Source organism: Emiliania huxleyi (assembly GCF_000372725.1).
Source record: "Emiliania huxleyi CCMP1516 chromosome Unknown EMIHUscaffold_12, whole genome shotgun sequence".
Lineage (NCBI taxonomy): Eukaryota > Haptophyta > Isochrysidales > Noelaerhabdaceae > Emiliania > Emiliania huxleyi.
In genome coordinates, this window is record NW_005201392.1 from 1133568 (window position 1) to 1146805 (window position 13238).

General features: G+C 65.2%; 5 protein-coding genes across 5 annotated transcripts in view; 2 read left to right on the forward strand and 3 right to left on the reverse strand.

Moving 5' to 3' along the window:
- The window catches only part of EMIHUDRAFT_433653 (hypothetical protein), a 3126-nt gene extending 1749 nt beyond the window's left edge, over nt 1–1377 (forward strand). Inside the window, exons 7-10 of the mRNA XM_005790596.1 lie at nt 66–276; nt 420–751; nt 897–1266; nt 1292–1377. Of these exons, the coding sequence (XP_005790653.1) occupies nt 66–276; nt 420–751; nt 897–953 (600 nt within the window). The 3' untranslated portion in view covers nt 954–1266; nt 1292–1377. The remainder of the gene's footprint in view (nt 1–65; nt 277–419; nt 752–896; nt 1267–1291) is intronic.
- Nucleotides 1378–1718: 341 nt separating this feature from the next.
- EMIHUDRAFT_200762 (UDP-N-acetylglucosamine) lies at nt 1719–3607 on the reverse strand (the record flags this gene model as incomplete). The annotated part of the gene is made up of 6 exons (XM_005790597.1): nt 1719–1818; nt 2110–2159; nt 2287–2597; nt 2644–3109; nt 3252–3397; nt 3460–3607. 6 exons carry the CDS (start codon nt 3605–3607, stop codon nt 1719–1721), a joined length of 1221 nt encoding a protein of 406 aa, XP_005790654.1.
- A 135-nt stretch (nt 3608–3742) lies between these two features.
- EMIHUDRAFT_55507 (hypothetical protein) lies at nt 3743–4216 on the reverse strand (the record flags this gene model as incomplete). The annotated part of the gene is made up of 1 exon (XM_005790598.1): nt 3743–4216. A coding segment is annotated over one exon (474 nt), but the record flags the coding sequence as incomplete, so codon positions are not given.
- Nucleotides 4217–7434: 3218 nt separating this feature from the next.
- Nucleotides 7435–8586, reverse strand: EMIHUDRAFT_98089 (hypothetical protein; the record flags this gene model as incomplete). Its single annotated transcript, XM_005790599.1, has 2 exons — nt 7435–7527; nt 8026–8586. The coding sequence occupies 2 exons, from the start codon at nt 8584–8586 to the stop codon at nt 7435–7437; spliced, it is 654 nt and encodes a 217-aa protein (XP_005790656.1).
- Nucleotides 8587–9376: 790 nt separating this feature from the next.
- On the forward strand, nt 9377–12834 carry EMIHUDRAFT_462305 (hypothetical protein; the record flags this gene model as incomplete). Its single annotated transcript, XM_005790600.1, has 10 exons — nt 9377–9904; nt 10056–10106; nt 10176–10281; nt 10375–10495; nt 10569–10827; nt 10894–11278; nt 11410–11587; nt 11654–12086; nt 12337–12444; nt 12702–12834. Coding segments are annotated over 10 exons (2301 nt in total), but the record flags the coding sequence as incomplete, so codon positions are not given.
- Between the last annotated feature and the right edge of the window lie 404 nt (nt 12835–13238).

Sequence of the window (13238 nt, forward strand, 5' to 3'; positions counted from 1 at the left end):
CTCCTTCCTCCCGCTCCCGCTCTCACTGCCCCCCCCCCCCCTCCCTCCCCTCCCTACCACCGCAGGTGATGATGTTCTCCGCCACCCTCTCGACGGACATGCGCGCCGTCTGCAAGAAGTTCATGCAGGACCCGATGGAGATCTACGTCGACGACTCCAAGCTGACGCTGCACGGCCTGCAGCAGCACTACGTCAAGCTCGCCGAGAACGAGAAGAACCGAAAGCTCAATGAGCTCCTCGACGCGCTCGAGTTCAACCAGGCGCCAAGCCAGCGGCGTTCCCGCCCCCCCTCCCCTCCCGCTTGTCCCGCCAGCCCCACCGCTGCCGCCTCGCGCCGCCGCCCGCCGCCGCCGGCTCTCGCCCCGCCGGATCGACCGCAAGCGGCGACCCCCCTCCCCCACCTCTGTCTCAGGTGGTAGTCTTCGTCAAGTCCGTCTCGCGGGCGAACGCGCTCGACAAGCTGCTGCAGGAGTGCAACTTCCCGTCGGTGGCCATCCACGGGTCGATGAAGCAGGAGGAGCGCATCAAGCTCTACCAAAACTTCAAGGACTTCAAGCACCGCATCCTCGTCTCGACCGACATCTGGGGCCGCGGCATCGACATCGAGCGGGTCAACATCGTCGTCAACTACGACATGCCCGACTCGTCGGACACCTACCTGCACCGCGTCGGCCGCGCGGGCCGCTTCGGCACAAAGGGCCTCGCGATCACCTTCGCCTCCACCGACGAGGACGCGAAGATCCTCGAGGACGTGCAGTCGCGCTTCGAGGCTTGCCGCCGCCCCCCCCCCCCCGCCGCCCTCGCCGCCCTCCCCCGCCGCTCACCTCGTTGCCACCCCTCACCTCGTTGCCCTCGCTGCCACCCCTCACCTCGCCTTCGCCGCCCCTCCCCCTCAGGTGTCCATCACGCAGCTGCCAGAGACGATCGACGTCACCTCCTACATGACCGCATGAGCCCTGTTAATCTCCGCGCGCGCACACAGCGCACGCCCTGCGCGCCTCGCGCCGCCGAGAAACGTGTGCGTTCCGGCGGCGGTCGGGCGGGCGATCTACCGGGAGGGCGGACGCGCTGTGTGGGGGGCGACACGTCCCCGGAGGAGCCGCGCTCGCTGCGACACCTCAAGAGTGAGCCGTGTGTTTGTGTTCTGCGAGGGCGGGCGCTTCTTTTTGCGTAATGTCTGTTTTCGTATATATTGTGGGTTATATACGGTGACGCGGTGTGTCTTTGTGTGTCGTGTGTGAGACAGTCTGAGTCTCCCGCGTCCCGGACGCCGGACAAGGCGGCTGCGCCGGGCTCCCACGCACCTCGGTCCTCGCACCTCGCACGGCGTGTGAGGTGTGTGTACTCTGTACACACCGCGCAGATCACAGTGTAAAGAGTACGTGCGTGGCGACAGAGCTAAAGTTTTCCCCCTCTACGTATACGATGCTCTGATCTGGCTCTGATAGTCTAAAGCCACACGAGCTACGACGTACGAGAGCGTCGAGAGCCGCGCAGGGCCGATGCGAGCATGCTCCATGCACTTGCAGGTGCGCGAGTCCCTAGGCGAGTCCGGTCTCGGCGGGCACACTCCGGACTCCAGGGTGTGCGGTCGGACCGGTCGGAGTCTGCATCCGCACGCCGACTTCGACTCCACGCGGTCGCGCGGACTCCGCTCTCCGGAAACCAGACGAAACCCAGACGGCGGCTAGTCATCTCGTCGCTTGCGGGTCGACCGGTCAGCATCGCTGCGCCTGCTCGAGGAGCGCCGTGCCGTGCAGGCTCCAGCGCGCAATGTCCGAGGGCTCGATCGTGTACGCCAGCCCGGGCGGCGCGTACCTGCGCACAGACACGCCGGGGGAAGGATGGGCGGCGTGCGAATCGACTACGGCGCGACGGGGTTTGGGAAGGGGGGGGGTTGACTCCCCAGCGCACCCCGGCCCCTTGAGCGTGAAGAAGTAGAATGGGCGGTCGGCGGGAGCGGTGTTTGCCGATCCGCGATGCAGCAAATGGAGCGCGTACACCGCCACTGACCCGGCCGGAAGAGCGAGCCGTAGCCTCGGCCCGCCGACCGCCGCCGCCGCGCCGCCCGCGGTGGCGCTGCCGCCTGCCGCGACGCGCCGGTCGAACGAGGTTGTCTCAGGCGCCGCGGGGTCGAAGCGGTGCGAGCCGGGGCTCACCTAAAGGGCAAGGCCAGAGGCCAGGTAGCCGTCGCTCTCCGCGGCTCTTGCATCTCCACACCCAGGGGCAAGCCAGGCAGGAGCTGCCACGGCATCCAGAGTGCAAGCCCCGGGGGGAGAGTCGCACCTCCAGCACGCCCTGCTCGGCGCAAGTGTCGACCAGCGCGACCTGCAGCGAGGCCGCGAGCGACGACGCCGAGACGACGCCGGGCGCCACGTCACGGTGGAAAGCCTGCGCCTCTGCGCCCGGTCGCGTCACCATAAAGCCCGACTCCATCAGCGCGAGAGCGCCGCCGCCGCCCAGCGCCGCCGAGAGGAAGGGGCCGATGCGCTGCGCAACCTCGCCGAGCGCCTCTCTCGCCGCGCTCACGGGCAGCGCCTTGTGGCTGCGCGTGCCGCGCTTGGCGTTGCGCGTGACGAGGGTGTAGTCGGTGGCGCCTAGTACCATACCTCCAGAGCATCGAATCCAGTGTGGGTTCAGTACCATGGGTGGTGTGGTAGCAGTCAGTGGCGCCGTCGTCTGCCTCGGCCGCTCGGACGGCGGAGAGCAGCGCCTCCGTCGCGTGCGGCGTGAGAAGCTTCTCAAAGACAACCACGCCGTTCCGCCGCCACAGAGAAAGCGCCGCGTCCGCCGCCGCCGCCACCTCCGCCTCGCTCGCCCCCGGCGGCGGCAGCGGCGCGATCAGCGCGGCGACGCTCTCGCCCGGCGGCGCGTCCGCCTCCCCAAACGTACCTGCCTGCGGCGCGGGGCCGCCCTCGGGCACGGCCCCGTCGTAGGCGGCGTGCGTGGCGGCGTTTGTGTTGTCCGGCGCCAGCTGCAGCACCGCGCGGTAAAAGTCGATCGCGCTGCGCCCGCCCAGCTCGGGGCACGGCCCGTGCTCGCCCCACATGTGCAGCCCCTCGGCGACGGCGAGGTTCGCACCGACATGCTCCGGGCTCAACTTGAGCGCCTCGCCGTACGTGCGCGCGAGGAACGCGGCGTAGTGGCGCCGCTGCGCCTCGGAGCCGGCGCCGCCCGCCGGCGCGGTGTACGCCTTGGGAGGGTCCCCGAGCTCATTACCCGAGAGCACCCGGCATTGCGCGCCGCCCGACCGGCGCGGCACACGCCTTCCCCATCCCTATGTGCGCGTCTACGCTCCGCGGATTCAGCGCGAGCGCAGCGGCGTACGCGTCCCGCGACTCGCGCATCCGGTTGAGCCGGCGCAGCATCGAGCCGAGGTTGCAGTACACGCCGTCGTCTGGCGCCTAACCTCGGGTGGTCTCGATCTCGCGTGATCTCGTGTATCTCCCTGCAGTGCACGCCGCCGCGCCAGCTGCAGCGACCGCTTCCAGTGCGTCTCCGCCGCCTCGTACTCGCCCCTCTCCTCGGCGCAGTTGCCCGAGGAGGCCCACGTCAGCGCGTGCTCCGGCCTCAGCTTGCGCGAGACGGCGTAGCTCGCCTGCGCCATGGAGACACCAGAGTCGGGGCGTGATCGCGGTGTGTGTGCAGCGTGTTCCGCAGGCTTCGTGTACGACGAGTGTGCAGCGGAGTGCCGTGGAGTGCCGTGGAGTCAAGGACATGTATTCAGCATGTAGCGGCTCGCCTCCGCCTCCTCGGGGCGCCCGAGCCGCATGTTGCAGTCCGCCACGCCCAGGTGCGCCTTTGCGTCCTGCGGAGACAGCCGCACCGCCGCCTCCATGCAAGGCAGCGCGCCCTTGGCGTCGCCACGCGTCAACCTCAGCGCGCCGCGGTTGTAGTGGGCGCCGCCGTCGTCCGGCACCAGAGCGAGACACGCCCCGTACGCCGCGTCGGCCTCGTCTGGCTGACTCGCGTCGGTCAGCGCGTTGGCGAGGTTGAATTGCGAATCTGCCTTCGCCTTGTCGTCCGGTGCCAGCTCGACAGCCTTCCGGAAGGCGTCCGCAGCCTTGGCCGGGTCGGAGGGCTGCAAAGAGAGACCGTAATTGGTTAGCACCGGCCAGGCGCCCTGCAGTGGTGGGTGCAGCTCCATCGCCATCCGGTACAGCTCGGCAGCCTCGCCAAGCTGATCTCGCTGCTGCGCCTCGACTGCAGCCTGCAAACGCTTTTTCCACACATCAGAGAGCTCGCCAGGGCTCTGTCCGCCACGCAGCCGGAGGAGCTGAGTTGGATGAGCGAGGCAGGCGCGGCGCGGCGACGAGAGGGCGAGCAGCCATAGCATGCACATCGCTATGAAAAGAATTTAACGTTTCTCCCGGCCCAGTGGGGATTTTGGCCTACTCAGTGACGTCTAGGGGCCCTAAATGGCCTGCAATGCCATATCTTTTGTGCCTAGCTTGTAGAGCACCTTAAAAAAGTACTTTGTCTTGGAGTGAAAAGTTTTTCGATGAGGTGGGGATCCGTGGTGAGCCGATTCCCAGATTCTCCAGATTCCCCCTCGAAAACCGCGCCTTTTAATTCACTGCGGCCGCGGGCTTTCTCGGACTACTTTTCACTCGAAGACAAAGTAGTTTTTTAATATTACGGTACCTACAAAAAATATCCGAGATCATATGGAGCTCACCACAGGGTTTGCGGCGGTCATTGTCCTACCAGCGGGCACAGTGGGCCGCGGACACCCGTGAATGACCTTAAGCGAAAAGTCTGCCACGTTGCCTCGTACGCGGCCCGATGGGGAGGTTGGGGGACTACGGGGACGGCGTCTTACACAACTGTTGGGAGTGTGAATACCCCACTCGTGTATACAGAGAGATGTCCCTGTTGGGTACTGTCCGAGAGTCGAGATGACTCGCAAGCTGACTAAAAAGACTATTGGGACGACGGTCGACGCGTGCCGCAGCAGCACACTGATTCACGCCAGCAGATCCGGCCAGGCTTCGGTCTCCTCCTGAACAAGTTCCTCTTGTAGCTCGATCGGTCACACACCGCCATCGCCGTCGGGGAGAGGGGGGACGACACTGCTCCAGCAGCGTGCACCTCGATCCTGTACCGTGTTTGTTATGACCCCCCCCAATGAACACACCAGTGAGGGAGGGCGAGACGATCGAGGGGTCCCGTACCATGCGGAATCGACCCTATCCAGTGCTCAAGTGCTCAAGATGTATGTGGCGGCATGAGCAGCATGCTTGGGGGTGGGACCAGGAGAGGGATTGTGTGGGCCCTGCGGTGCGCTGCCGCGCGCGGGCACCCCCCCGCGAACGCGGGCGCACCGCAGGCAGGGAGGGATGGCTCTCGCGCTTCGCCGCAGCGAACGTACGTCCTCAACGACGTGAACAGTCCCTGGAATCCAATGTCCATAGGGTCGATTCCGCATGGTACGGGACCCCATGAACACCCCAGTGCACATGCCGTCCGCCACACGGGCTGCCATCGGCATGCACAAGGCGCAAGCTCACCGAACGGTGGGAGGTGTACGCGACCCATAGAAGAAATCGGGCCGTGTCGTTCCCTCCGCTGGAGAGAGGTCCATCACATAGTCTGAGGGTATCCTAAAAGTTCGGCCGATTTGGGTCAAAACGCTAAAAGCACCCACGTGGGTAGATTTGGGGCAAAACGACAAAAGTGGTGAAAGTCGCACTATGCTTTCGTGCAGCCGGGGATTTAGCCAAAGTGACCCATTGCGCAGCACATGACGACCGCCCACCGCTTGTGCAAGCGTGATCACTCGCTGCTGCACTGGCTGCTGCTGCTGCACTGGCTGCTGCTGCTGTGCACTGGCTGCTGCTGCACCTGACCCAGCGCGTGAAGGCACTTGCCGAGGCTGCTGTACGCGTCTGCACGTTTGGCCGCGTATCTTGGCTAAGATACGCGCCGGCACAGAATGACACTTATTAGGCCCCGCCCGCCGAGCTCGATGCGCGGCAGCGGGTGAGGGCGGCTATTCTCCCACGAGGCAGCCAAGGATACACAGTCCCTCGTGTCGCGCGTGTAAGTCCCGGTTGCCGTGCGCGCCAGCGCGTGTGGCCCTGTGGCCGCGTACCTTAGCTAAGATACGCGCGCACGGGCGTGGGTGGGTAAAAACGGGTCACTTTGCGGGGTTTGCCCTTACGAGGAGAACAGGGAGATCTCTCTCTCTCTCTCTCTCGTACGTACGCTCTCTAGTAAGCTTAAAAGTACGTACGCTAAGTCCTAAGAAGTACAACTGACTGAGAGAGAGAGCTAAAGAGGGCCAGAAGATCGACCATGCGCAGTAGTGGTGTACAGTGTACAGCTGTGTTACTGTACACACACAAGTGTTATACAAGTGTCACACACAGAAGGTCAAGGTGGACGCTTGTGTACAGCTAGCTGTGCACAGACACGCCCTTCAACTCCAAACGTTCTAGCTTCTACGTACTATACGTGACAGGCGGACACCTGATCAGGGGGGTCGCAAGATAAGCGCGCTGTTTGTCGGTGTGCAGGGGGGGGTACCGAGCAGTGTGCGGCCGCTCTTTAGCATTTCTCAAAAACTTCCTCGGCGCTGGCGGCGCGCCGGGACCCGGGGGGGGGGGGGGGGAGGGGGGTGCCTAAAGGGTGCCTCGTGCTGGGCTGGGCTGGGGCGCGCCAGCGACACAAGGCACAGGGCTCAGGGGACCGTTCTAAACTAATCAAAATTCGCTCAAACCGGACGACCTTTGGCAAAGGGGCTGGGAATGCTGCTGTAGTAAGTAGTAGCTATCGTCCCGCAAAGTAGTCCCGCACACTATGCTCTATGGCTAGGAGCGTGGCGAGGCCCTCTCGGGCAACTCGCAGTGAAGGCGTGGCTGCGCCGCCGGCTGCACGCCGCTATAGTGAGCGAGTATTTGTGGAGAGAGCGGCCGCGGGCGCCGCCGGAGAGGAAGAATCAATGTCCAAAATTTTCGCGCGCCTGCGGCGCGCGACTTTTTTTACCACTTTGCCCGGGCGCCAGCTTTTGTCAGTTTTGTCGTTTTCTCGAGGTCGTTTTGCCCCAAGTCTACTGCGCGCAGTGCTTTTTAGCGTTTTGACCCAAATCGGCCGAACTTTGAGCATACCCTCAGACTATGGTTTTCGTAAACCGATTTTTATAGATTATAGTATGATATTAAAGTGAAAACAACCGGCGCCAGATATCGGGCGCGAACACCGCGATGTCGCTGCTGAGATCGCTCACGTCCGGCACAATGCTCGTGTCGCCAGGCAAGCTCTACCTCGGCAGCATCGATGCTGCAAGGCTGACTCGTCGACACGGCTCAGCGCACGGTCGTCGGCTGCGGCGCCGTCAGCTACGAGACCATCAAGTCGGACGAGCGTCCCCGACCACCACACAGAGACCAAATGTCCACGAAGGGCTCGGTCAAACCCCCCTCTCCCCTTGAGCTAGTCAGTGTGGCGGGGGGGCTGGTACAGCCGCTGCCTTGTCGCCGTCTGCCGCACGACGCTCCCGCTCTCGGCGGCGCGGAAGGCACGAGCCTGGGAGATGGGAAGGTGACGTGTAAACTTGCCGCTTGGGGCGCATGGGCGGTCTTGCGCGCTGTTGTTTCGCGCCGAGTCGGACCTCTCCTTGGACTGGTGAGTAGGCGTGCGGCCTCCGTTTTGAGCCTGCGCGCCGGCGGACGGCACTTGAGGAGCAGGGGGGGCGTGGAGGATGGAGGTGTCGACACGTTCGCTGCGCCTCAGGGATGCCGAGACAAGCGCAGCAGACAACTGCCGCCGCGGCCACGCCGAGCACACCGAAGGCAAGGAGACCGAGACCGCCCCGCGTGTGGCCCGGAGGGTGCGCGTCGATGTGCCCAGCGATAAGCTGCTGCCTGCGGCGGTTCCGGCCCTCGCCTCGTCAAGAGGCGCGCGCCGCGCGCGCGACGTGCGGGGATGGCAGCCGGGGTGGGGGGAGCGGCGATTAAGATGGGTCCCCAGGATCCTCGCGATTGAGATGGGTCCACAGGATCCTCGCGATTGAGATGGGTCCACAGGATCCTCGCGAAGTGATGTCTGTCTGGCAGGTGTGTTTCGGCCCCTCGCGCGCCGGTAGCTGCAAGTCAGGTTGGCGCAGTACTCGTGCTCCAGCTGGGCAAACAGGGGCCCAAAGGCGCACGAGTGCATGAGCGCCGCGCAGTGCTCGCGCCGCACGGCGAGTGCGCCCTCAGTGCACGCGGCGGCCGCGTCGCCCAGCCGCTTGACCCACGACGGGCAGCGCAGCAGGTCGCACTCGTCGGCGAGGCACGAGGTGGCGCCGGCGGGAGAGGCGTCGGCGTGCTTGCGGTGCATATGCAGGTCGAGGTGGCGCTCGGACCGGAACTGCTTGCCGCAGAGCCCGCACTTCCACACCGCGCCGCTCAGCCGCCGCTTGGCTGCCTCGTGCGCCGCGAGCACGTCGTTGTGTGGCGAGAGCGGGCACGACGGGGCCAGCTCGCCGTGGCCAGCCTCCTCAGAGAGCGTGACGATATGCGTCTGGACGATGCGCCGCGCCTCGCGCGACTCGGGGCGGCTGCACGGCGTGTTCTCGTCCGGATGCGGCGAGGACCCGACCATCGTAGCCGACTATTTGGGCAGCCTCGCGAGCCAAAAATTCAGTGCGCCGCACGTGTGTGTGTGTGTTTGTGTTTTGTGTGTGTACGTACGTACTTTTAGCTTACTGGGAGAAAAGAGAGAGGGGGTTGTGTGTATGTGTGTGTGTGTGTGTGTGTGTGTGTGTGTGTGTGTGTGTGTGTGTGTGTGTGTGTGTGTGTCCTCGCCGACTAAAGCGCCGAGCACGCCCCTGATGGCTCGCACAAGGTCGAGAACCTCGTGGCGCGCGTCGTGGGCGGCCCCCCCACCGCGCTCGACGGCGTCCTTTTCGGTGGTGTGCTTGCGAGCTTTTTTTTCGCACGGGAAGCATTTTTAGTAGTCGGAAACGTGAATTGCGCGACTAGGCCGGGTGCACCAATACTACCGCTTTTTACTTCCGATCAAGTCTACACATCAACGTCCCCTCGACCACCGCGCTCCCGGTCCCCAGTCCCGGTCCCGGGGTAGACCTAGAACGCTCTCTACCGGCCCCCAGGGCCGACTATGTCTGTCACTCAGGGTCGGCATGGCCAAGGGAAATGCGCCGCCTCGCGGCTTGATTTTGACGCGATTCAGCAGCAGCTGCGGCACTCTGTGCGGGAAAGGGGAGGCAAGCAAACGTTCGACAGCCAGCTCGACCTCCTCGAGTTCGTCTGTGTTGACCAGGAGACCATCATCGTGTACGACCCGCGTAAGCTCAAGGAGACGGGGCGAGGGACCGCTGCTGACCGTCCCTCCCTACCGGCCTTAGCGCCTTACTCCAAAAGCTATCCCGATGGCACCACCTTTTCACACCGCGAGCTTTGAACAGGAACTCGACTTTTCAGACCTGCTCTACTACTTCCGGCCGGCGTCCGTACGCGCGGCGCACGAGTCCCTTGGCACTAAGTCGCCGCTCTCCCTCCAAGCACACGCTGGGACGCCCACGTCGCTCGTGATGGGCCGGCTTCTCAAGTCCCCCGAGGTCCATGGCTTGGACATCCGACTGGCGAGCCCTCAGGAGGTGGAGGGGAAAGTAAACTTTACGGCATGCACAGTGCCCATCCTGATCGCATCGATGTGGCCGAATACGCTTTGCGAGTTCTTCGCCCGCGTCCCGCCCGCGTATAACCACTACCTACAAAAGGGCGTCCTCTCGCGCGACCTTTCCATTGTGCTGTGGTCGCCGCTCAAGCTACCGCTAACGCAGTTCAACCGCGGCATCATGCGGGCCTTCTCTCACTTCGAGCCAACCGACTTCGCCGATTTCTCGGCTCGCAAGCCTCCGGACGCGCCGAGCACGAGCACGTACGAGGGGAGGCACGTCCGCTGCTTCCGCCGTCTGCTTGTCTGGAAGACGAACCGCGACTTCAAGGCAATGCTGCCCAGGACGGGAAAGGAGGCGGACGCGTTGCATAGCAGCGTTTCTACCGACCCCCATAAATCTTCAGTGATCTCCCCATCTCCTCGCCCAGGTAATGCGCTACTACCTGCCTATGCTGAAGCATGTCCCGCCCTTCTGGGCGGTGCTACCCCCGGGCTGATACGATTCAAGATGTGGACGGCGTCGCTTTCCACCATCCACCCGCGAATAGGTGGATCCACCGGCGGCTCGCCCACTGCGCGTCCTCATCGAGCAGCGCTCTGCCGCCGCAACGAGGCAGCTACTGCGCTTCGACGCGCTGCTCGAGAACTGCGATCGTGCCCGCGCCGTCAGCTTCCCCGCAGGCATTTCGGACTGCACCTCTTCCCTACGTTTGCTTCTTCTCAGACAGATCGTCCATCCCCATGCAGGGCTGACGGGGGCGACCGGCGGTCAGCCCGTGGAGTGCCGCCCCTACAGCTTCGGTTCGCGCCCCTTTGCGCATGACCTGGCCGTGCTCAAGGACACTGATGTGATGGTCGGCACGCACGGGTCCCCGATGCATGCTCCGGAAGTCTCACGCAGTGAGTGAATAGCGTCTCCTCACGGGTGCAGCAGTGAACAGGTCCGCCGAGATGAATGCCGTGTTCACGCGGGTCGGCACCTCCGTCGTCGAGGTGAGAGGCAACAACGCCACGAAGTCGTACGCCAACAACTGGCACCCTGCGGTTTCGCGCTTCTCGGGCTTCGACTACTTTTGGTGGGGAATCATCGTGCAGGACCCGAGCATGGTCAGCGTCTCGCGGCTCGAGTCGAAGGGCGGCTTCTACGCTGACTCGAGCAGCTCTTGGAAGTCGGCCATGTTCCGAAAGCGGGATCAGAACGTCGAGCTAAGAGGCGGGCTTGAGAATTTTCCCTGGGCAGTTCTCTTACCTGGGGCGCGTGAATAGGTCGAGCTTCGATGGGAGCACCTCGCGCCGGTCCTCGGGGAGATCGCCTCCATCGGTAGAAACGCGAAGGCCTACAGCAAGCTCTTCGGCACCGACATGGAGTTCTTTGGCAGCGCGCAGCACCGAGGCGTCGTCTTCGAGGTGATGCCCGGCGGTCGCTTGCGGCGACACAAGGGCTACGACAAGAGCGACATGGCGCCCGACACGGAGCCCGAAGGGGGATGGGCGGCAGGGGCAGCCACCCGTCAACCCAAGCGCCCCAAGCTGCAGCCCATGCGATGGCCCACGCCAAACACGCCACAGCCAGCTTCGCCGAAGCCAGCGCCAAAGGCAAAGCCCAAGCCTGCTTCGAAGTCCGCGCCGAAGCCAAAGCCAACGGCGCGCAGTACACATGCTTGACGGGGCATGCGTTGCCTGCCGTTGTCGTGCATTTTTCGCGTGGAGGCTAGAGCGAGGATATACTAAGTAGGGTTTTGGTAGGTTTCTTTTCTGATGGTAATAAAATTCTTTGTTTAGGCGCCGCCCAAGCTCGTGCGCGTCCAATGAGCGAGACCTATCAGCGTGCGCCGCCGGCTGAGCTTCCCGTGGCGCCGGGCGACCCACGCACGCTCGGATACGGCACCGACCAAGCGCGCTGGCTCAAGGAAGAGATGAAGCGCAAGGCGCAGAGCGGTGCCGCTGCAAACCCGTTCAGGTGTGTGCATGGCCGCGGCGCAGCCCGAAAATGCCCCTGATCGCCCACCCGCTCCTTGCGCCGCAGGGCGCACGCGTCCACCGCGCCGCAGCCCACTGCTGCTGCGCCGGCGCCGCAGCCGCGCCTCTCGTCGGGCCAAGCGCCAGCGCCGCCGCCGCACGAGCAGCTCGGGCAGCTGCAGCTGCAGCCTCGGGCGCCGCAGGCGCAGCAGGCGCACTCTTCGCCGCACATGAACCGGCTCGCCTCTGTGCCGGGCCAACCCACGCTTCGCAAGCCGTCGCCTCAGCCGCAGATGCAGCCGTCGCAGCGGCAGATGCAGCCGTCGCCTCAGCCGCAGATGCAGCGGCAGGTGCAGCCGCAGATGCAGCCGAGGGCGGGGCAGCCCTTCGCGCCCAGCCCGCATCAGACCGCCTCCTCGCTGGCGCGCTCGCCGATGCCGCCACAGCCGCAGCGCTCGCCGATGCCGGCGCAGCATGCCGCGCCGCAGCCGCGACCGCAGGTGGAACCCTCCCCCCCCCCCCCCCCGCCCGCCGGCTCTCGCTTTGGACCGCCTCGCAGCCTACTCTCGCGGGAAGGCGGCGACCCACGCGCGCGCCCTGCATTGCGCTCCCCCCGCCCCCCAAACCACCACCACCACCACACGCACGCGCGCACACACGCACACACACACACACACACACACACACACACACACACACACACAGACACACACACACACACGCCTCATGCCCGCTCTGGTTGACCCGCAGCTGCGACCCGCCGCCCCCGTCGGCCGGAGCCCGGGAGGGCCGCTAGCCAGCCCGGCTGGCACGGCCGCGCCCGCGACGTGGGGTCCGCAGCTCGCTGCCGCGCAGCCGGCGCCGCGGCACCCTAGAAGCTGAATATCTCCCCATATCTCCCCATATCTCCCCATATCTCGGGCCCTAGAAGCTGAACACGTGTTCTTGTATTCCGACCAGCGCACGAGAGGAGCCGTGCACGTACTCCACTGTCTTCACCCGCACCCGGCTGTGTCCGCTGCACTCGTATCCCCTCGTGTTCCGCGCGCTGCTCCGACTGCCCTGCACGAGACCGTCACCACCGCCCTCACCTCGGCGGTCTGTCCCGGACGCAGGCGCCGCACGCGCCGCCGCAACGAGCGGCGCCGCCGCAGCTGTCCCCCGCTGCGCGCCCCGCGCCGCCCGCCTTCCAGTACTCCCCCGTGCTGGCCTCGCCGGCCCAGCCAGCGGCCAGCCAGCCAGCGGCGGGGAGGCCGACACCGTCCGCGGCGGCAGCGGCGCGAGACTCGTACCAGCGGTCTGCGCCGACAGAGGCGTCCGCCCCTCACCCTCGAGCTGGATGCCGGCCGCCGGTGACAAGCTCGTGCTCAAGCTCTCTCCTCCGCCGACGTCGCTTGCTGACAAGCAGGCTTGTGCTTTCGCGCACGTGACAATGCGCTCCCACCTGCAAGATGTATCCTCTGGCCTTCTGGCTGACACAGGCGTCGCTGGCGGGTAACACGACCGTCAACGCTGCCGGAGGCGAGGCCGCCGGCATCCCGTCCGAGGGCAAGCCCGCTTCGCTCGAGGACGTCATCCCGTCCGAGCAGGGCAAGCCCGCTTCGCTCGAGTACGTCGGCGTCATGTTTGCGGCGTCGGTAGGCGCATCGTTC